The sequence below is a fragment of the Perognathus longimembris genome, chromosome 9 (assembly GCF_023159225.1).
Source record: "Perognathus longimembris pacificus isolate PPM17 chromosome 9, ASM2315922v1, whole genome shotgun sequence".
In the NCBI taxonomy this organism is placed as follows: Eukaryota; Metazoa; Chordata; class Mammalia; order Rodentia; family Heteromyidae; genus Perognathus; species Perognathus longimembris.
In genome coordinates, this window is record NC_063169.1 from 26,836,580 (window position 1) to 26,861,184 (window position 24,605).

Below are 24,605 nucleotides of genomic sequence, written 5' to 3' on the forward strand. Positions count from 1 at the left end.
CTATGATTAAACAGTACAACTCACTAGTAATCAGTGGTTTATAGGAAAATGCCTTGTTTAATGTGGATCATGTAGAAGTTATTTTGAGTTCAAAAGTTTCTTGTTTGTAAAACAATGTTTTAATTATATTTATATATTTCAAGCTTCAAGACTAAGGTCACTGAAAAAATATAAATTACTTTGGATCATAAAAATGATTTCTAAAAGAACTTAATCCTTTTGAAAATAATGTACATTGATTAAAGTAATACTTTTCATTAGCATATCCAGATGAAGTTATTGAAGGGACTCAGTATAATGGTTATACTTGCAGCTTGGATATGTAACAGCAATATATTGAAGATCATGAGGGTAAGGATCAGTGGAGAGTGGAGAAGTAGGCTTGCTTCCCTTCCCTTCACTCTCCTCCCCAGAAAATATGCACTCAGTGTTCAGGTATGATCAGGAAGAATCCTTTTTTTGGTCTGTTGTGGGGCTCCAACTTCAGGGTTGGACACTGTTCCTGAACTTTTTACTCAAGGCTAGCACTCTATCACTTTGAGCCACAACTCCACTTCTGGTTTTCTGGTGGTTAATTGGAGATAAGAGTCTCTTGGACTTTTCTCCCTAGGCTGGTTTTGAAAGGATCCTCAGTTCTCAGCCTCTTGAGTAGCTAGGATTATAGGTGTGAACCACTAGTGCCTGGCAGAAAGAATCTTGTTGAAAGAAAGAAGGGGGTATTGGAGAGTGGAATAGGGAAAGCAAAAACTCTTCCGCAGATAGTCTTGTTAGAAGTCTTATGGCGAAGGGACAATGCAGAGAGAAAATGAGACTTACAACACTGGATCAAATACTAAGCAATGCTTTTTCTGTATAGACTTCTTAAATATTTCTGTGGTAATATTGAGAAAGCATTTGGCTTAGTGTTGATCATATTGCCTACACATGATATCTATCTACATATTAACTACACTGAAGAGATCATGTTAACATTTTTAGATTTGCTAATTTTGCCTTTGCTTTTTCTTGCCCATTTTAGAAATCAACATTTATTTCTTAAATTTCCTTAGCAAATGTCCTTTTAAAAATGAAACTGGATGTCTTCATGTAAAATTAAAAAGAAAACTGCTTCAGAATAACTGAATACTGAACTTGCTGAATGTTCTCTGTAATTAGAGTATACATGTTAATTTTATGAGGATATTGAAGTCATCTGAGTATTCTTAGTAACTAAAGATGTTACAAATTTCATCTACTCAGTTGAGCTTTATTTTCATACAACCCTACTTTTTCTTCCATTAGTTATTATATTTAATGGTAGAAATGGTTTTATTTCATTTTTAGTTGTTTTGTTCTGTGTACCCAGATTAGTCTATCACTGTGTGGGTCAGGCTGTCCTTGAACTTGAACTTAGCATCCAGAGTGCTGGCATCAGAAATTTCATTGACTGGCCAACAGAGATAATGGCATAATATGTACTATTGATCCTTTGGCTCGTAAAACATTGTAATCATGGTTATTTAAGGCATGCAAAGTACAATAGAGGTTCTGTAACAGTACAAATTGATTAAGAGAGGCAGAAGCTAGAGTTACAGTTTCCAGGAAAGAATTAGGACTCTTCTATACTTGGGGATATATGTGTGCTGAATATTAAATGCTTTTTCCCATCTACTCTTGAGTGGCTTGAGTTGCCACGTCTTAGCCTGCAGGTTGATCGTCCAGCTTATAGACTTTATCTTTTATTCCATAATATTAGCAGATAGAATTGTTTTAGTATTGATGTCACCATTCTAATGGGTCAGAAAGTAATTTTGCATAAATCTAGATTAGTTTTTTAATCTTTAAAATGTTCAGTAGTGCTTTTATTATTATTAATGTATTTTAAGTAGTTGTACAAAAAAGTTTCAAACCCACAGGTCAGATTATGAGTATAATTTATCTTGGTCAGTATTACCCTCTCCATCATTTCCTTAGCTCTTCTACAATCTCAAATTACACAGTTCAGATTTTACACATTGTTTACTGTATTTGCATACTCTTCCTCCCTTCATTCATGTTCCTTGTCTTGCCTTGTCTCCTTGCCCCCCTGATTAAACATGTTTCATTTTGATGGTATTCATTTTGTTAAGCAGTTCATTAGTTGTTCAGATTGAGTTGCATTATTGGACTCCACCTTGAGTCCTTTAGTCTGTGTGTGTGTGTGTGTGTGTGTGTGTGTGTGTGTGTGTGTGTAACCCAGTACACGCTTTCATGTATGTTTGTATTTTAGATTTAACTTTCACATATGAGAGAAAAGATGTGCCATTTGTCTATCTGAGCCTGACTTGATTGACTTAGTGCAATTTTTTTCTATGTCCATTCAGTTCCCTGCAAATGATATTTGTAGTGCAGCAATGAACATTATGTATAGTACAGTAGTGAACATGGATGTACAAGTGACTTTACCATATCCTGGTTTACAGTGTTCTGGGTAGATGCCCAAGAGTGGTATCCATGGATCTTAGGGTAGTTCTATGTTCATTGTTTTGAGAAATCTCCAAACTACCTTCCAAAGTGGTTATACTAGTTTACATTCCTACCAACAGTATAATATGGTTCCTTTTTCCCACACATCCCTGCCAGCATTAATTATTGTTTATATTCTTGATGAAGGCTAATCTTTTTGTTTGTTTTTTTGTTTTTGTTGGTCATGGGCTTGAACTCAGGGTCTGGGCACTGTCCTTGAGCTCAAGGCTAGTTTTGCACCTCTTTGAGTCACAGCTCTACTTCTGGTCCCACAGGAATTTTTCTGCTCAGGCTGGTTTTGAACTGTGATCCTTAGATGCCAGCCTCCTGAGTAGCTAGGATTACAAATATGAGCCACCAGCACCCAGCTAGAGGCCAATCTTACTGTAGTGAGATGGAATCTTAGTATTGTTTTGATTTTGTTTTGATTTCCTTTGTGACCAGATTTTCCTCATGTGTTTATTGGACATTCTTGCTGCTGCTTCTGAGAAGTCTGTATTTAGCTCCTTTGCCCATTTATTATCTGGGCTATTGATTTTTTGGGGGATAAGTTTCTTGAGTTCCTTATATTTTTTGGATGTTAGCCCTTGTTGGATGTATAGCTGGTAAAGGTCTCCTATTCTGTAGGCTGTCTTTTTAGCTTAACAACTATGTCCTTTGTTATGCAGAAACATTTTAGTTTGAATAATCCTGTTTGTCTATTCTTTCTAGTTTACTGAGCTCTTGGAAATCAGAAAGGTCCTGCCTATGTCAGTGCTCTTTGTTTGATACAGAAATACTATTTATGCTTCATTTCTGTAAATATTTCAAAAATAGGGTTACTATGAAATAAGATACCTCATGTAATTCTGAACAAAACATTTTAGATTTAAGAGTTATTGAAAGTAATGCTTAAATTCGTGTTCTTATATCCAGTGATATACCTTACATACTTTTTCTATTGTTAGGCTCTCATTGTAGTTTAAAAAGGTACAGATATTGGGTGCTTATCCTTTTAAAATCCATATCTCACTAATGACACTCCATTCTCCACCAAAGGAGGCCTGGGTTCAAATTTTGTCTTTTATCCCTTGCCTTACTTATCTGTGAAGTAAATAAAACACAGTATACTTTACATTGTTGTTGCAGGGATTAGAGAAAATATAAAATGCCAGATACTATGGTAGGCTCAGTGACAGTAGGTAAGTTACTGTTACACTTACTGAGAATTGCTTTGATAACATTATGGAAACAAAATTACTATGCTCACTGAAAAATCATATTCTGATTATGGAAAACTAGTGTACAAGTCCAGGCTAGTTTATAAAGCCTTTTTGGAGTATTTCCACTCTCCCCTTTCTTCTGTCTCCTCCACCTCTGTCTCGCTGTTTCTTTTCCCTCTTCTCTCTCCCTCCCCTCCCCCTTTGCTTTCCCATTTCCGCTTTTACTCCCTCTCTTTCCCTCTTTTCCTTTTCTCTTTCCATCCCCTTTCCTCACTTTAAATAGACAGGAAAGCCTTACATTCTCCGTCCTCTCCTTCGGCCTTCTGAGTGTTGGGATACAGCTGTGTGCCACCATGTCTGTGGAGGAAACCATTTCTGTTGTTCTGACTTGCTCAGATTTGTAAAAATAAATGATTTTTTTCTTTGTAAATTAATTGGCCCTTATTAAAATATTTTCTCTTTTTATTTTAAAGGGTGCTATTTTCTTGGAAGGTATAACTGTTAAAGGTGTAACTCAAGTAACCACTCAACCTAAGTTAGGAGAGGTACAGCAGAAGTGTCATCAATTCTGCAGCTGGGAAGGGTAAGAAATATATGTTTTAGGGTTTAAATAAAACTCTGCTACACTTAAATTAATGTTGACATTGACATACCTTCTTTGTATTTAAAATTGGTGTAAACATACCAATTTTACAGTGCTTAAAAATGTTACATGCTTTCAAAGGTAATCAGCGTAATAACCAGATTATTCATATATCTTCCTAAAGCAGTAATAGAAAATTACTTTAAAAAAGCTTTATTGGATAGATGATAAGCAGGGATGTAATGGTCACATAAGTAAGGTAGTGAGTTTTTTTTTTTTTAAACACAATTACCCCATCCCTCATTTTCTTCTGCTTACCCCCTCTCTGTTCCCTTCCCCCAAGTTGTAAGGTTCATATCCAGCATAGAGTCAAGTGAGTATCAATGTTGCATTGGTTCATCCTTTGTCCTGCTGTTTCTGTGATTCCTTTTCCCTTCCTCAGATTGAATCTTATATACAAGAGACAAGGTACAGAAAACTAAGAGAAAGGAAAAGAAAAAAACAACAAACTACATACAGGACATAATAAGAACCTCTTGAATCCATAACTTGGAGTTCATGTTGATACACTTCATTATATATGGTCCTGTGTACTTAGCAATTAATTGGGTTATTGAGATGCTCTGTTAAGAGTATCTAGTTCTTACAAATGAGGGAAACCATGTAACCTGCTTTTCTTTGTAACCATATGATATTTGTTTCATATCTTTGAGTATATTGTTGCCAATTAATGTTTCAGTTGGTCTAAATAATTATTTAGGGAGAAGATGTACAACTTGAATGTGCCTCATGTGTCTATAATCAGAAGCATGGGAAACACAACTTTGAATATGTTCTGCTCCCTAGCATGCTTGGAAATATTTAACCAGACAATTCATTGGAGAGAGTTAAGGAGAGTCATAGTACTCTCTGTTACTTTTTATTCTTGGGCTATAGCAGAAAATTGTAATGTAACTTGAACGTGAGAAATAAAATCATTATTTGGTAAAAGTTCCTAATGCAAATTCCTAATATAGAAAACTTTTATTATTGGTATGTATCTGATAAGTGAACTAGAAAAAATTTTAACTAAAAGATGAAAATAATGAAGAAATAATATTGGCCTTAATGTTGTGTGAAACCTTTGCCAGTATACCATAAAATATTGCCCTACATTTTTCTTTTTTTATACTTCTGGGCATTTTTTTTTGGGGGGGGGGCGGGGAGGCAGTCCTTTGCCTTGAACTTAGGGCCTGGGTTCTGTCCTTGAGCCTTTCTCTGCTTAAGGCTAGTGCTCTACCACTTGAGCCATAGAGCATCACTTCTGGCTTTTTCTGTTTATGTGGTACTGAGGAATTGAACCTAGGGCTCCATGTATGTTAGGCAAGCACTTTATCACTAAGTTACATTCCCAGTCCCATTTCTGGGCGTTTTTGGAGCAGAATTTTATCAACTCTGTGGAGTTACGTTGCATTGGTAGTGTTATGATAGAAAAATGAGGTCAAAATTGTATAGTGTATTTAAGTCAAAATTTAAACTTTTTCCTATAGTAATTCACTTGTAAAATATACCTGCCACATACTGTTAGATCATGCATACTAATAGAATTAGTTCAGTAATTTAATATAGCCATGGTAATTTATAACCATGTAAACTTGGATTCTAAAATGTTAAGACAATGATAATCTTTCATTAGCATTCTTTTTTTTTTTGGCGACAGCTAATAGTATTCTAGTTGCAATAAATCTCATGATAGGCAGAACATGTGATAATTCTGAGCTTCATTTGAGATTGGTTTAATACATGTATTACTTTTTGTGGGATTCTAGCTGTAACAGTAGTATTATGTCTTAAGGTCTGGATTCCCTGGAGCGCAGCCTGTTTCCATGGACAAGCAAAATATTAAACTTTTAGAGCAGAAGCCCTATAAAGTGAGCTGGAAAGCAGATGGTACTCGGTAAGTTAAATTTATAAAATAATTATACAGATAATTCTAATGCTTGAAGAACATTGCTTTGTTGTTAGTGAAAGTTTATTCTTGGGAGTGTGAATTTCTGACATGAAGAGTAAGATAAATGTGTTTGAAAAAATTATATAGCTTTTGAGAGTCTGGGACAAGAGGGCGGATTAGAACTATATGCCATTTTCACTCTGTGGATGGAAAGAATCCAGTTTCACAAAGACCAAGTTCAGAGGTGAGAAGGAGTGGTAGAAAATAGAAAGTACAAAGGAAGTGGCAGGGAGGCAGAAAATTATAGAAAAGCAACTTTAAGAGAATAAAAGTGGCAAAGAGTTTGGAGCTGGTTCCTGGCACTCTCTGCTGTGAGTGAGTAAGCCCTGTATCCTAGAGAAATACAGGGAGCACCCATCTTGAGAAATTTCCCTGTGAATCTTGGGACGAGAAGCAATCATAGCTGATTAATAAGCAAACATTCTCAGTAAAGTCTTTGCACACCAAAGTCAGCAGCACATTAAAAAGAACATTTATCATGATCGAGTTGCTTTAATCCCAGACATGCAAGGATGGTTCAGCATACATATTATCAATAGATGCAATACATCACGTAAACAAGACCAAGAGCAAAAAATCACGCAATTATCTGTTGAAGCAGAGAAAGCATCCTTTTACGATAAAAGTCCTAAAGAAACAATGAATAGAAGTACCTGAACTTAAAGCCAGTATTTAACAAACCTATAGCCAATATCATGTTACGTAGGGTAAAGCTGAAATCATTTTCCCAAAGTCAAGAACAAGACATGAATGGCTATTCTCTCTATTCTTCTGTAATATAACTTGATAGTTCATAGCCAGAGTTCAAAGTAACACTTGAACCTTTAAATCTACTACAGGTAAATAAAGTCCTGAAAGTTATAGGCACAAGTAAATATTTTCTGAATATGACCCCAGATGCCTAGAGGATAGGAACAAGAATTGACGAATGGTATTACATTAAATCGAAGAGTTTCTGCATAGCAAACAAAACAATTATCAGAGCCAAGAGACAAACCATGGAACGGGAGAAAATCTTCTCTCATTCAATAGATGAAGAATTAGTATGGAGAATATACAAAGAGCTAAAAACATTAAACAATATGAGAGTAAGTAGTCTAGTTAACAAATGTGCAAGCAAGCAGAATAGACAGCCTTCAAAATAAGAAATACAAATGGCCAATAGAATGAAGAAATGTTCATCCTTAAAGGGATTGCAAATCAAAACTACATTAGGATTTTATCTCACCCTCGTCAGAGTGACATCCATTAAACAAGTGCTTGTGAGGAGGGAAAAGAAACCATATAAGTTGTTGGTGAGATTGTAAACTAGTGTAGTCATAGTGGAAATCAGTATGGAGATTCCTCAAAAATGTAAAAATAGACTTTTGCTATTATTCTGTCATACCAGTATTGGGCATATATCCAAAAGATAGTAAAAATCAATATACAAGCAAGATACCTGAATAGCTGTTTACTGCAGCACTACTTACAATAGCCAAATGATACAATCAGCAAAGGTGCCCAATAACAGACAGATGCATTAGGATATATGGTGTATATATATGCATGTATTTACATATGTATACTTATATATCATTATGCACATATATTTTTATGCATACACACTATAGAATAACATATAGCTATAAAGAAAAATGAAATCAGGCAAATGGATAGAATTGAAGAACATCTTGAGAGTGAGATAAGCCAAACTCAGAATGTGAAATATCTTATATTTTGTGCAAACACCTGGAATACATACATTGTCATAGATGTGCGCATGCATATATATGCCTATATGCAAAGAAATACAGGGAGAGGGAAGGAGAGGAAAGGGAAGAAGAGAGGAAAAGAAAAAAGGGTTGAAGAGAGAAAAGAGATATAGTAGGGACATGCTTCTTCCTGGGAGATTGTTTAGAGGCTAAGGAAAGGGGAAAGGAGAAAAGGGAAAGAAAGGATGGAAGATGAATAATTTTGTAACACATTGCAACCATGCTTGAATGTAGCTTAAAGGTTCTCAGGGAGAGTTGTTGATCAATAGTGAGGTAGAGGTTTGGGGGCTCTGTTAGGGGGGCAGGCACCAGTGGTTATATTTGAACTAATTGGGAGAGTGAATTGGGAGGATGAATAAACTATTTCAACCGAAATAGCTTTCTTGCATCTGTAAAAATAAAACAATGTGTCTGCTTGAGATTGTGTTGGGAAGAAAAAGGTAAGGGAGAAAGGTGGAGGGGGCCAAATTAATTGAGAGTGTATCTGCCTAAATGTGTGCAAATGTCACAGTGAAATCTCCATCATCATGTACAAATAATATATCTAAAAAAATTTTTTTAACTGTTATGTCTGCCTGGGCTAGCTGAACTGTGCTCCTCAGTATACCAGCCTCCTGAGTAACTAGAATACACATGTAAATTACTGGTGCTTGACTTCAGCAAACTATTTTGAGGGGTCTGATAGTAAATATTTTAGGCTTTGTAGGTCATATGGTACTTAATTCTGTCATTATAAGCACAAAATGGCCATCTCCTACTGCATTTACACAAACAAATGTGTTCCAGTAAAACTTTATTTTACAAAGCAGAAGGCTGCATTTGGCCTTTAGGCCATAGTTTACCAACCCATAATTGAATACATTCTCCTTAAAAGATGATCCTTAGGTCTTAAATATTCTTTATAAGATAGTATGAAAAATGCACTTAAGACAAAAGAATATAAATTTAATATAGTTTTTTTTTTTTTGGAGAATATGCCTCAGTACATTATAAGCGTTGAAATAAGTTTTTCTTTCTGTTACTTGGGTTTTATTTTTAAGTTCATTAACTTAGAAAAAAGTTTCTTTTGGGTGCCAATGTGGTGCGCTACCATTTGAGCCTTGCCTACCAGATCCAACTTTTTGTTAGTTATTTGGAGTTAAGTCTCATTGATTTATCTGATAGTTCTGGCTTCAAACTGAGATACTCAGATCTCAGCCTCTTGAGTAGCTAGAATTATAGGTGTGAGCAATTGGTTTCTTTTTGACAAGATTTTTTTTGACGTAACTGATTTATTAAATGTGTACATTTGAGAGACAAATAGCCTTTTTCTCAAGAATTTAATTTTTGATGTTTTGGTTAAAACAGTACTCAATGTATGATTCGTCCTATATATGCTGACATAAGTACTTAGTAGCCTATGAGTAGCATGTTGTAGAAATAGCTGTTAATTGAATAGAATGATTATAATATCTTCAGGCAGCTTCTGTTTTTGCTGTTGCTATAGTTTTGTACATAGTAGTGCAATTACCCCAGTTCCTTAATAGCTTGCTTAGATCCTTTGATATTTTTGCAGCTGATGTTTGTTTTAGTAACTAAAGCTTAATATTCAGATAGGAGTAGAGTAGATAAGGTAATAAGATGCTAGATTAGGGAGAATATTAAAGAGTCTGAGTTGATTTCCAGTGAACTTCAAACTAATGGATATTTGGGAACAAAATGAGTATATTAAATTATGAGCAAGCAGGTGTTGGTGTTGTATATAGTACTTTTATTTAGGTTTGCTCACTTAATTTTTTTTCATTTCACTCAAACCAAAGATAAATTTCTACTTAGTTTTATTTTTCTTTTGGCAGTAAAAGCAAAAATTCCTTACCATATGTAAAAACTTAAGTAAATCTTGATTTTAAATAAGAACCCACCTACTCTTATTTACTAACAAACATTATAGCCCTAACATTCTCCATCATATTATTTTTTTTTTTTGGCCAGTCCTGGGCCTTGGACTCAGGGCCTGAGCACTGTCCCTGGCTTCTTCCCGCTCAAGGCTAGCACTCTGCCACTTGAGCCACAGCGCCGCTTCTGGCCGTTTTCTGTATATGTGGTGCTGGGGAACCGAACCTAGGGCCTCGTGTATCCGAGGCAGGCACTCTTGCCACTAGGCTATATCCCCAGCCCTCTCCATCATATTTAGTAGCTCATTAGCAAGTGTTATTTACAAAGTTTGTTTTTCAAATTTATTTTTGTAGTTTTTATTTGTATCTAGGGTCTCATGCATGCTAGGCAAGCACTCTAACCCACTAAGCTGTATCGCTAGCTTTTGGAAGGACTTCTTTTGTGTGCCAGTAATGGCACTTAAATTCAGGGCCCAGCTGCTTCCCCCTGACCCATTCCCCTTTTTTGGTGTTGTTCCTGACATTTGAACTCAGGGCTTTGTTGCTGTCCCTGACCTTTTTTTTTTTTTTTTTTGCTTAAGGCTAGAGTACTCTACAACTTTGAGCTACAGCTCCACTCTGGCTTTTTTAGTAGTTAATTGGTGATGCGTCTCACAGATTTTTCTGCCTGGTCTGGCTTTGAACTGCTATCCTCAGATCTGAGCCTCCAGAGTAGCTAGGATTACAGACATGAGCCACCAGTACCTGGCTCTTCCATGTATGTGTGTGTGTGTATATGTATGTATGTATGTATGTATGTATGTATGTATGTATATATGATAGTTTGTTTCATAAATACTACTCAGGCATTCAGGCCAATTTTCTTAGAACTGGGAAGGACATGAAAAAGTTATGGTCTTTGTGTATTTCTTCTTTTTATTTTTATCATGGGAAGAGGCTAATTCAGAGATTCAGATTTACTAGGCATGGTTGGCTCTGAGAATACAGGTTATTCTGATTTTCAGCCACATTTGGAGGCTGCTATTTTTAATGCTTTGTGTAATAATATAGTTTAAAACAGTAATCTATTGTGACATCAAGCCATTCAGTTAAGGATATACCTGAGAATTTATGTACTAAATAACTAAAGCAGGTCCACACAAAATGCTGGTGCTTAGTAAGTATTGCTTATTGTTACAGCTGACAATGCCTCATTTTCCCAGAGTCCATTTTCAATTTGGGTGGTGTTTTAGTTATTGCACAAGGGAAAGTAGTAGGTAAAAGCAAAACAATCCAGAATTTTATTTTTTTGTTTATTTTTGATCACTGATTTTTATTTCTTCATTATATATTACTTACACATTGTGACATTACCACCCATGATATACAATGTATTTGTCAGTCACCTCTGCCATTCCTAGAACAATTTCAACAGGTTTCATTCTACTTTCATATATACCAGTACTCTTTCAGTTATATACATCCTATTTCATTTCATTAGTTCAACCCTCTCTCACTTGTATTCCCTCCCCTTCCAGTCACTGTTTCTCCCCCACCCCGGTTTCTGTCAGTACTAGGGATTGCACTCAAGGCCTTGAGCTTTTCTGTCACATCTGGCACTCAACTATTTGGAACCACCCCCTCATATTCAGTATTTGCTGGTAAATTGGAAATAAGAGTCTTTTCAGATTTTTCTGCCCAGGCCAACTTCAAATTCAAACTGAGATTCTCTAGGTCCCAGCTTTTTTTCCCTGTCACTTTTAGTTTGGTTTTGGTATTTTATTCTTCACTAGATGGCAGCAGAGGATCAGCTTTAATTCCAGCTGCCTTACTAACAGGGCAGGATTCTAATGATATTCAATGCATTATATATCTAGTACATCTCAAAATATTAGTTTGGGATTATTAACAATTTAGTAGGGATTAGTGGGATCATGTGTAAAACATTACTGGAAGCATAACCCATTTGACAATGTTGGCATGTTCATTTGTGCATTGCATTTCAATTATGTTTGTAGATGATTATATAAAAGTTATTTTGGAATTATTTTTGTAAAGTAATAATTTAGCCATATTGAAGTCCTTGAAGTGTTTTTCCTACTTCAGGAAACTGAGATGATCTCATGTGGACATCTCAGAGGGAAAAGAATAATGTGAAGATTATTTATTTTATGTTCTTTCCTCCCTCTTTTTTGGAGGAGTGGGGGTGTGGGGCTTGAACTCTGGGCCTAGGTGTGTTCCTGAGCTCTTCAGCTCAAGGCTAGTGCTCTACCACTTGAGCTACAGTGCCATTTCCAGTTTTCTGGTGGTTAATTGGAGGTAAGAGTCTCATGGACTTTCCTGTTTGGTTTGGCTTTGAACTGCAGTCCTCACATCTCAGTCTCCTGAGAGTAGCGAGGATTATAAGCGTGAGCCACCAGCGCCCATCTCTTTCCTCCCTCTCAGTTGTGTTGGAAGTGAAGGAGTTTAATAGGAAACCTTGATATTGGAATGTAGTAGCTTTTTTAGATAATAGTATTTATGTTTATAAGATAGAAAAGTTATTTTACTTGCAGGTGGCATGCGCAGAGCGGTAATTCTGAGAATGTACTATAAATACTTATTTTGAGAAAGTTCAATAACCATATGTAAAATAATTGTACATAGTTTTTTTTTTGCATAACATATATGTGTAACATATAGTTGTGTGTGTGTGTATGTGTGTGTGTGTGTGTGTGTGTGTCTGTGTGTGTGTGTCCTAGGGCTTGAACTGAGGGCCTGGGCACTGTCCCTGTGCTTTTTCGCTCATAGTGTTCTTTCTATCACTTGAGCCACAACTCCACATCTGGCTTTTTTGGTGCTTAATTGGAGTTAAGAATCTCATGGACTTTCCTGCTTGGGCTGGCTTCCAACTGTGATCCTCAGATATTAGCCTCTAGGCTAATAGGATTAGAGGCATGAATCACTGCAGCCTAGCAATTTTTGCATATTTGATGGTGATTTCTTTCTCAAAAGTGTGAGCGAAGTGAAGAAATTAGGAAACAACAATTCTGATAGGTCTTTTAAAATAGTAAAATCTGACCTGAAGATTTTATGAGCAGCTCCAGGTATCTCTGCCTCTCAGTCCAACTTTGGTATTACTGTTGTTGATATTTTTGTTGGCAGGTGATTTTTCTTGGACTGGTTTTATTTTTAGTAATGTTTTAGAATTTGGGATCTTAATTTTTAAAATTCTTCCATGTGGACAGAAAACTAATTTTTGTCTCCATGAGTTGTTTAGAATACTGTTTAAGCCTTTATGTATTATCTTATCCTGATAAAATATGAAGTACTGGCTACAGTTACAGATCACAGTGTGTCACTAGAACAAAACAAATTGCTGTTTATAAACTTAAATCAACTGTACATTGGGACGACTTTGTGAACTGCTGTTAGCAATTGTCTTATGAGTCTATATTTATCTTTATAGTCTCAGTATTTAGCCACTTGTCTTTAGCATGAAGCATTTCTCCTATACTTTCCTGTGAACATGAACAAAGACGAGTGGCAACCAGTTAGTTTCCAATAGTGTGACTCATTCAGCATTATTAAACCCTGTTTAAAAAAATGGAAGTCACAGCCTAAGGGCAATTGCTCATAACCTTGTAACCCTAATGAAGTCATTGTGATGTTTCCAACAATGCTGTCTCTACAATCTTTTACTGCCTCTTTTAGGCAGAAAACAAGCTGTAGTCTTCGTCAGCTGTTAAACCAATCAGCATCAACAGTTATATTAGCTTTGAAAAATAATGTTTATGTCTAACAGCCTGTCACAAAAAGATGTCAAAGTATTGACTTCTTTGCCCTTTATAAAATTCTATAACTGTTGTAAGTTTTTTTTTTTTTTTTAGATAAGGTTTCAAAACAGGTCAGGCTAGCCTTGAACTCTCCCCCTGTCTCAGGCTTGTTTTGTGCTAGGATCATAGGTATGTGCTACTATACCTAGCTCATTCATTCATTAATTTATTTATAGTCAGGGTCTAGCAGTGTGTCTTTGAACTAATGTTCTTCCTGTCTCAGCATCCTGAGTGCCGGCTTTTACAAATGTGTAGCACCATGCCTAGGCATACAAAATTCCCTTTGATATGAATTGCTCCAAATTTCCACATGTAATTTTTGTATTACAATAAACTTTTAAACTTCTCCTTGATATGATTTAATTTTTGGTACTAGTAAATGGGAAATGGACTTATTTAAAACATTTTTGAGGAATGTAGATGTAATTTTTTTTTTTTTTTTTTGGCCAGTCCTGGGCCTTGGACTCAGGGCCTGAGCACTGTCCCTGGCTTCCTTTTTGCTCAAGGCTAGCACTCTGCCACTTGAGCCACAGCGCCACTTCTGGCCGTTTTCTGTATATGTGGTGCTGGGGAATCGAACCCAGGGCCTCATGTATACGAGGCAGGCACTCTTGCCACTAGGCCATATCCCTGTAATTTTACAGGGCCAGCCCTGTAATTTTATTTACTTAACATTTTCCCTATGTGCCTGAAATAAAACCAAGTATCATTAATACATTTTCACATGTATTTTTTGTTCCTCTTAAAAATGCACTGAAGGGCTGGGAATGTGGCTTAGTGGTAGAGTGCTTGCCTTGCATGCATGAAGCCCTGAGTTTAGTACCTCAATACTACATATCCAGAAAAAGCTGGAAGTGGCTCTGTGGTTCAAGTGGTAGAGCGCTAGCCTTGAACAAAAGAAGCTCAAGGACAATGCCCAGGCCTTGAGCTCAAGCCCAGGACTGGCGCCAAAAAAAAAGAAAAATAAATAAAAGCACTTGAAAATACTGACTTCTGTGACCTTATATACTTAGGAGGATGACACCCTAGAGGGTTGTTGTTTGAAGCCAGTTGGGACAGAATAGTCCATGATACTCCACTTCCAATTAATCTGGAAAAAGGGCTTAGAAGCATGTTCATGTTCAAGTGTTAGATTGCCAGCCATGAACAAGCATGCTGAATTGAGCAAAAGACTCCCAAGTTCAATCCATGGTACCAAAACCAAAAACACCTTAGTTGTGCTATTAGTTCATTTCTAAATTTAAAATATATAATGGAGGATCTTTTGGTGCAATGTTTCTGGTAAAGCATATCTATGTTAAAAGTAGCATGTCCAGTGATTAGAGACTTAGAGATTACATTTTTTTCAATAAAATAAATTTTGAAAATAGGCATTGTTTGAGTGGATATTACATAAGAATACAAAAAGTTGTTGCTTGTTTTTAAGAATTTCCTAATTTATGTTAAATTTTAGATGGGTACTAGCTTACTGACTACTTAGAGCCACTGGATAAAATATTTTTATGTGTGCATTTATTTTGATTTGCAGAAATAACATTTGGGAAGAAAAATGAGTTTGTGCATATTTAAATGAAAATGAAAACGTAAGAAATAGTTCGTGTCCTTAAATGGGTCAAAATGTAATGCAATTTTTAAATGAGAAGACATGAGGTAACAGAATAATTGCATATAAACCACATGACATGTACTCCAAGAATGTGGGAGGTTTTAGAGGAGAATGATTAGTGAAGAATAAGTAATGGAAAGAAGAACAACATGGAGAAGAAAGTCTTGAGGTACAAACAGCTTAAGAGGGACTGATGGATAATCAGTGTAAATCTAGAATCTCTTAGTTCTTTGGGCCTTTAGATGCTTAGGGTAAAGGAAGAAAATAGTTACAATAGTAGCTGCTTAAACTCTTCATTAATATTTTGAAGCCTGTCAGTATTAGCAATTGCTGAGACATGAATCTTTCAGTTAAGTTTTGATTGCCATATCAATTCCCACTTCTTGAGTTGTTTTCAGAAAGTTGTGAGAGGTCCTTTATCTAAATCTCCTTGAAGATTGGACCCTACGCCAGGGATGTTTGAGATCTTAGAAGTCTTTTAGAAACAGTATTGAGTATAGCTACAGCATTTTTTTGGTGGAAATACAGAAGGCCGGACATGTACATTGAGGCATTGTCATTGTGGCAGTAGAAGGGAAAGTGCCTTACCTACTTTTCTGATTGAGGAAATTAAAAAAAAGTTGGTGATTCCAGAAAGCTAAGCTATCTCAGGGGGCTCAACTAGCTGGAGGCATAAAGTCTCCCATTATACCAGCAGCACTTTATTTCCCATTTTCAAGGACTATTAGGTGGACTTTTATTGGGACATAGAGCTTTGACTGAAAGTAGAATCATTAGCATTCATTCAATTAGCTTACCCAATTGTGAATTTCAAAAGTTGTGTAAGATGTGAAAATTAGAAAACTGACTGGAATTAATTTGTGATCATACTTAGATGTTTTCTTTTTTTTTTCTTTTTTACTTCTCTGTTCTTTTTGTTTTGTTTTAGGATAAAAACTAAATTTCTGTAGCTAAGAGAGGAAAAATCCATTGAATGTAACTTTTGGACAGATATTTGAGTGAAAACACTTTTTCATGTTTTAAGAAGTTTCAATTTCTTTTGCTTATTTTTACATCTGCTCTCTGTCTTTCCTGTTTTCCTTTGCAATTTGAACGTTAAGGGTGATTAGAGGTTGTTTAATCCAGCTGGGTTTCCTGTTTAAATGCAAATTCTCTTTCAGTAGATCTGGGCTGGTGCCCAGGATTTTTTTTTTTTTTTTTAAACAAGTTTCCAGGTGATGCTAATAGTGCTGCTGATCCTGGGGCCTAAGAAGGTCCTTAGTTTTCTCAGGTTATAAATGATGATACCAAAGCTGGGGAGAAACAGTGGTTTGTTCAGATCCTATACCAAATCAGTAATGGCAGACTTTTAATTCTTAATGTAATGAAAGTCGTATTTCTCAGCATTAAAAATAAAACAGGAAAAAATCCTCTTATGGTTAAATCATGATTCCTATGTTAGGCCAACTTTAATCAGATTGAAGCATTAAAATGTATCTTGTCTTAAGGGCTGGCAATATGGCTTAGTGGTAGAGTGCTTACCTAGCATATATGAAGCCCTGGGTTTTGAGTCCTTGCTACCACATGAACAGAAAAGGCCAGAAGTGGTGCTGTGGCTCAAGTAGTAGAGTGCTAGCATTGAGCAAAAGAAGATCAGGGACAGTGCTCAGGCCCTGAATATAAGCCCTAGGACTGGGAAAAAAAAGGGAAAAGAAAAAGAAAAAGAAAGAGGAGATGTGTCTTAAAATTATTCTTCTCTGTTACTGCTTTGAGGAGTTGAGAAAAACAAATATATACACTGGTTTATTTGAGTATAGCTATATCCAGGACTTGCAGTGGTTTTAGGTCATTACATTTTGTGAACTCAGTAGATAGAATTTAGTATTCTCTCTCTCTGAGACAGTGTTTCACTTTGTAGCCAACGCTGGCCTCAAACCTGATGATCATTCTGCCTTCAGCCTTTCAAGTGTGAGAGTATAGGTAGATATGGGCTGCTACACTGGCTTAAAAATCTGGTTCTCTTTTACCTTTCCCTCCCCTTCTGCTATTCTGGGGTTTGAATTTGGAGTCTTACACTTGCCAGACAGGTGCTCTACCACTTGAGAGACATGACTCCAGCCCCTAAAATGTAGTTTATGATGTAGACTTTTTTTTCGACAGTTCCTTGCCTGTTAGCCCAGACTGGTTTTGAGCTTGTTATGTAGACCAAGTTGGCTTCAAACCCATGATCCTTTTCCCTCTTGTCTCCCAAGTGCAGATTGAAAGCACTTATCCCAGAAGACTATACCAACACAGTCTTGTTTAATGAAAGGGGTTTATTGTCAGTAGGGGCAGACAGGCTAGCTCTCTCTCGGGATAGAGACTAGCAGCCTGTCCTTGAGAAGGAGGTTTAATTATATAGTGCCAGGGAATCTGAAGGCAGGATAGGGAGGCTGAGGGCAGGAATTTTCGCTGAGTGGTAAGTACTCCACAGCTGGACAGACCTGGGTAGACAGCATTTCACTGATGCAGCTGAAGGCTGTAGTTTCAGGACTGGGGTGGGGCCAACAATTGTGGCTAGTCCTAGCCTGGACATCTGATTTTGGGGAAAGGGTTGGAAACCTAAGATAGAGGCAATCAAACCAAAATAAGGGAGGACACGCTAAAACTGAGATTATAGATGTGGACCACCATGCGTATTTTTCTCTGTGTGCAAAGTGACTGAGGAATGTTTTATTCATTTTTGGGGATTTACACACTGAAGGAGGTAATAGAACTAGAGGGTTTTTGTATTTTTATTAGTGTCTGTGAATACCCTTTGCTTTTACTTGCTTTGAATCTGCCTTTTGCATCTGTCCATGTGTGTATATGTGTGTGGTGTACTTTTAGTGCTATTATTGTTGCAAGGTTGGAGATGCTTTGTGTATATGTGTGTGGGTGCGTTCTACTTGGGTGAAGTGGGATGGGCTGCATGTGAACCTTTCCAGCCTGTGAAGATTGCATAATTCTCTAATTCTTTGTAGATTGGTGGAAAGGAGGGAGCATAGCTGTAGCCCACAGAAGTGGCAGTTAGCAAGATGCATGTTGCTGGTAGCAAATAAATTCAGCCCTGATCTGACAGTTCTTTTCACTAACCTAAAGGTATGCTTCGAAATTCTACTTATACTTCTCCAGACTCTGTAGTTAATTTTATGAACTTAAAAGATAGGAGGGAGTTTTTTGTTATGGCAATTATGTATTTAGGAGACTGTACAAGGGAAATATGAATACATGGAGAATTATTATACCATTGCTAATTTTTATTTTAATGAGAGATTGTGGTATGAGAACATGGTAATTTTCCATTGTATAATAGCTTTTGGGTTTACGGTGTGCATATACTATTATTCTTAAGAAAGGTTAAGCTTTTGTAGGTTCTGGGTGTGTTTTTATCATTCCAGTGTTTAGAAATCAGATTCTTGGATCCAGAGATCCTTGTGATTAAAGTTATTTGAGTTTTCTGTTTTGAACTGTACTGTTGTATTGTTGTTCAACTAGGTAATGCAGTTTCTTATTTTATGAAATTTATTTTGGTTATACTTACTCATAGAAAAGTAAGTTAAGCCAGTAGTGGCGCTGTGGCTCAAGTGGTAGAGTGCTAGCCTTGAGCAGAAAGAAGCCAGGACAGTGCCTAGGCCTTGAGTCCAAGCCCCAGGACTGGCAGAAAAAAACCAAAACAAGAACAAAAACAAAAAAACATAGATATCTTTAGGGTTTTAAGGTATACTTGTAGATCAGTTAACTAAAATTGAACTAGAAGTTATGTTTTGTATGATGACTTTTCTATGGACAGAACCAAATACTACTTATTAAGTTCTTGATGAACAGAGCACAGTAGCAGGTTTGTAGTACAAACAATATATGAAATAAAGATGGCACATATATGTAGTCCTAGCTTTTTGAGCCTACAGCAGGGGAATAATGAGTTCAAGGCCAGCTGGGTTACATGTTGAGGTCCTAACTCAAAAACCAAAATATCCAAAACCAACCAAAGGAAAGATGACCGTGTTTACTAAGAAGATACTTAAATTAGTTAAATTGTGTAAATCTTCATTATATATAGTTAACTTTTTAAGGCAAAATAAAGATTGGTTAGACAGATATGACAAATTGTTAGGGAAGTGAATAGCTTTGCAATTTAAAATTAAATAATACATATTATCTGTGCAATTGCTGTGTGCATTTAAGTGATTATATAATGGAATGAAATGATTGCTTGAAGTAAATTTAAGACCATAGAGCCTCATCACATCTGTTTCATGACTTTAAATTAATGTGATATGAGGATGAAAGAAGAATTAATCCTTTTGAAGAGCTTGTTGTGCTTATCTAATCAATAATCAAAATGCTGGTAGGATTGGGATCTTATAATACCAAGTAATATTTTGTTTTTTTTTGACAAATAGAGTATGTTAGAAATATGTCTTCATCATGTATATGTCAGTTCCTTATAATTTGCTAATGTGGAAATAAAGGCCTTAATATAATTTTGCTGTGGAATCTCTAGAAGTTTAAAATAAGCTGTATTCCAGATATTTCTTTCTTTGTGTTTTTTTTTTTTTTTTTTTGGTTGGTCATAGGGCTTGCACTCTGGGCCTGGGCACTGTCCCTGAGCTCTTCAGCTCAAGGCTACCACTCTACTACTTGAGCCACAATGCCACTTCCCGTTTTCTGGTGTTAATTGGAGATAAGAGTCTCACAGATTTTTCTCCCTGGACTTTCCTACCCTGGCTGGCTTAGAACTGTGATTCTCAGATCTCAGCCTCCTGAGTAGCTAGACAGGCGCCCTGTCTATTTATTTCTTTTTGAGAGTTGAAATGTTATATGTTATATGAGCAGATAGTAGCTGTTAGTTTGAAATTAAAGCTCACATGTAGGATTACATTGTTTTATGATCAAATCTTGTTCCTTTTTTAGAAATGTGCAAATTATGTTGTAATTTACTAGACATCTTTCTGAAATTTCTTTAAGCTATATCCTATGGAATTACAGTCTAAATGGTGGTTATTATCATTTTTGTATGTAAGTCTTATTTAATTCCTGGCATAGCAAAATTACTGTGTATATGTTTGTCAAAGTGTACTATTTTGAGATGGGTATACAAATGGCATAGTTGTGATGTAAGAAATTTATGAGAATTCGCTTGAATACTTTGAAATATTTGATAAGAATTAATTTTTTGTTTTGTTTTGTTTTTTGCCAGATTTGGGGCTTGAACTCAGGGCCTGAGCACTGTCCCTGGCTTCTTTTTGCTCAAGGCTGGCACTCTACCACTTGAGCCACAATGCCACTTCCGGCTTTTTCTAAATATGTGGTGCTGAGGAATTGAACCCATGGCTTCATGTATATGAGGCGAGCACTTTACCACTGTTATTCCCAGCCCCAGATAAGAATTAATTTTTAAAGGCAACTTCTTGTAGAGATTGATTATTATACTTATTTTTCCATCTGTAGGAGTTAAACATTACTTTTAATGTTTTAGATATGTTGCTAGCTTTGAGTCTCATATGGATAGGACTAAGTAAGAGAGATGAGAAAGAAGAAAATGTTTTTCTTTTTAAAATTTGTAGTAAGAGCTGAGAGCCAGTGGCTTCTGCCTGTTATTCCAGCTACCTAGGCTGAAATCTGAGGATTGTGGTTCAATTCCAGTTGGGGCAGAAAAGCCCTTGAAATTGTTCTCTCCAATTAAATACCTAGTGGAGCTTGGCTTAAGTGGTAGAGCACTAACTTTGATAAAAAAAAAAGCTCATAGGCAGTGCCCAGGCCCTGAATCGGCAACACACACACACACACACACACACACACACACACACACACACACACACACTTAAAATTTCTTTTAAGAGTTGAAAATGACAGGAAGAAAATGGGTTAAAGTGGATATTTGTATACATTGCAAAAGTAGTAGAATTTACTGAGCAGTGAGCTAGTGAGAGAGATGCACCCACCAGTTGTGCATAAGTCCCATGAGAAAGTAAGTATAAGAAAGCTGGAGTTTGGCAAGTTATCTCTTCTTGTATTGTCTTTAGAATAAGGTATGACAGGTGTTGTTGAGTAGGGAGCAGGACCTGACCATCTGCTCTTAGGACAGGAAGGTTTAAAAATGATGTTTTGGAAATTGACATTTTTCACAAAAAGTCTTTTAATTGTTCAAAAATAGCATGGAAATTGACTTTGAACTGAATTTTCTTTATGAGAGATTGTATCATACCGGATTTGAGTTCTATATTACTCTGCAACCTGAGAATTAGGTTTTATGGTCTGTGTCAGGTGTATGTTCCCCCCCCTCCCTGTCCTGGGGCTTGAACTCTGTCCCTGATCCTCTCTGTGCTTAAGGCTAACACTATACCACTTGAGCCACAGGTGCCACTTCCAGCCTTCTCTGTTTATGTTTAGGAATTGAATCCAGGGCTTTCATGCATGCTAGGCAAGCACTCTGCCACTAAGCCACATTCCTAGCCCCGTGTGCCAGTTTTATTGGGAGCAGAAATGAGAGAAAATGTAGCAGAGGTATGGTAGTTGATTCTTGTGGGAAAAATATGCACAAGGAAAGTTAACTTTGGCCTTCTCATCGTACACTTTTCTCTGTTGAAGGATGAAAAGTAGATGTCATGCTGCTGGCATGAAGTTATTGTAGTCAGTGTTATGTAACCCTTGGTATTGAGGATATGTTGGGGATTATGTCATAGGTACATTTAACTTATTTGTACTCAGCTGTGTAGAGTGGGGGAACGTAGCATAATTGTTCGCATTTTTGACTGTAAGCAGTAGAAATCAAGTTTGGCTAATTGATGCAGAAGAATGTCTTGGGAAAGTCTCTAGAGACTTGCTTAGGAATCAAGGGTAACCAGCAGCAAGGACCAGAGCCAAGGTGAGGGCATAGGAACACTTGAGTGGGAAGCCATCAGTGGTACTTGCTGACAATGTCTCAGTTGTTACTATGAATAATTTTTCAACTATTCTTGTTCCTGTCACTCACTCAAGTTAAAAGCCTCAGTTAAATAGGCTCCGATCTAGAGCCTCTTTCCAACCTGTGAGGGGACCAGGAGTAGAGAAAATCTGGTCTTTGGTTTCTGTTGTGAAAACAAAATTATCCATTTCCAAAATTCAACTTATAGTGTTTGTGATTTCTCCTAAGGAAAACAGGACCTTCTTCCTTAATGCTTCGTAGCTCAGTAAATAAATGTACCCAGAAGTTAAAAATCACCTTTGACTTTCCCCATTTTCTCAGCGCCACATCTAGCAAATAGCATATGGTCCTGCCAGCCTATTCCTGAAATACCTTGAATTATCCGCTTAACTGTAAGTTATCATTATCATGTTAGTCCCAGTTCTTTGATTTTTTTTTACTCCATCTGTCACAGACTTCATGATTTCTCTTGTTCATACATTGGCTCCTGTTCTGCTGGGATGTACATTATGTGGTAGTCAGTTTGTTTAAAACCATTCAGTGAGTTGCAGTTACTTTTCTACTATTTTTCAGTTCTAGTCCACTCTTTGTGCTGTGATGGAGCTACATTTTCTTGCTTTCTTGCGATTCCTCTTCCAGTGGGATTTGTCATGTGAGAGCACTGGCAGACGTTTGGAAGTGGGGAGTGGTGACTTCCTATTTCCAGTTTGTGTAAAGAAATCCCCAGTAGCATAGGAGAGCTATCATTCCATTTTCAACTTTTGGCAACTTCACCAACAGCCTTGTCTCTCCCTCTCAGTGTCTGGGTAGAATCTTAGGTAGAAGGAGTGCCACTGCATCATTACCCCTACTCACTGGTCTGAGTTTTCCTCATGGTTTGAACATCATCCATAAAGTGCCTCTTTCATAAAGATTGGAAGTTGAGCTACAGGCTCCTCTCAGTCAATACCAGTCATATGGTGCTCCTGCCTTAGAGGTTTGAGTATCTAACAGAAATGGACTTCTTCCCCTTTCCAGGCATACCTTTTCAGTACCCTTTCATGCAAGTCCCTAGCTTCTTATAATACATCTCTTGCATATTAGTCCCTTTACCCTGTAGGCGGTACTGCTTTCTATACTGATCAGTCTGTAGTTTACTTCAGCCTTCTAATTTTACCATTTCCTGTTAATCCAACCATTTCACAGTTACCATTATGTCTTCTCTTTGGCTCATTTCTACTTCCTTCCTTTTTTTTTTTTTCCTGTTTTCTAGGATAAAATAAAAAGAAAATCTGTAATTATTTTGTCTTTACTTCTCTGATCCCAAACCATGGCATTTTCCTGCTTTCTCTATGCTTCAGTATTCTGAAAATTTAATTGCTCCTACTAGTGTGGTGTGCAGTGGCTTTCTATGTATGACCTCATCTGTGGTGCAGATCAGAGATAGTATACCATTGAAGATGTAGAGAGAAATGATTTACCTAGGTTTTGATATCGGATTTGTGATTTTCCTAGCTTTATGACCTTGAATAAGTTATTTAATCGAATCTCAATTTTCTCATCTGGAAATAGGGATAGTAATTGTACCTCCCTGGTAGTGAGGGTTGTAAGGGTTAGAGTCAGATGTGGTGACGCGATACCTATAATACCAGCACTTTGGAGGCAGAAGTAAGGGGGATCAACACATACAAAGGTTGTTCTAAGAATAAATGAATGATAAAATATGAAGTGCCTCGAACACTGCTTAGCACACAGTAATCGTTCCGTAACTTTCATCTGTTGTTACTGTAGCTACACATGAGTTCCTCTGATGCCTACCCTGATCTCTTCATTCTGACATAGCATGCTAACTTTGTGTATACGTGTTAGCACTTTATACTTGACCTTTGCTTACTATTCTTGAGATTCTTTTTACTTAATGGTATGAATTATATGAAGTTGCAAAAAGGGTCTGTGTGCTCATTTATATCCCTGGTGTAACAGTTGGCCTGGCTCCTGGTTGGTCCTTATTACCTTAAGAGGAAAAGTATAAAATGTTCGATAGGGATTGGCAAAACGTATAGCGATGGTACTAGAATTAATTAGTTTCAATGTCTGCTAAGATGCTCTGTGTGGGGCTCTCTGACAGGGGTGGAAAACTTGAGTTTTAAAGGTGCTGTGGTATGAAGAATATGGTTTTAGCATTGTGTCTTACTGTTGTTTTTTTCCAAAGAGAATACATTTCTCAAGGTCTAATTTGTTATATGTTTGTTGTTGTTGTTAGCTTTAACCTCTTCTCCCCCATTTTACAAAAACTTCTTTCTTTTTTTAAATTTAAACTTAAATTTTATTGTAAAGGTGATGTACAGAGGGGCTAAAAAGCATATTTCTTACTTTCCAGAAGTACAGAGATGTGAAACAAAAAATAGAAATAACCGATGATACGTAGAAAT

General features: G+C 36.6%; 1 protein-coding gene across 3 annotated transcripts in view; it reads left to right on the forward strand.

Moving 5' to 3' along the window:
- The window catches only part of Rngtt (RNA guanylyltransferase and 5'-phosphatase), a 219,011-nt gene that overhangs the window by 17,478 nt on the left and 176,928 nt on the right, over positions 1-24,605 (forward strand). For all 3 annotated transcript variants that reach the window (XM_048353850.1, XM_048353852.1, XM_048353851.1), the window contains exons 7-8: positions 4,160-4,269; positions 6,104-6,205. In XM_048353850.1, coding sequence (XP_048209807.1) covers positions 4,160-4,269; positions 6,104-6,205 — 212 coding nt within the window. The remainder of the gene's footprint in view (positions 1-4,159; positions 4,270-6,103; positions 6,206-24,605) is intronic.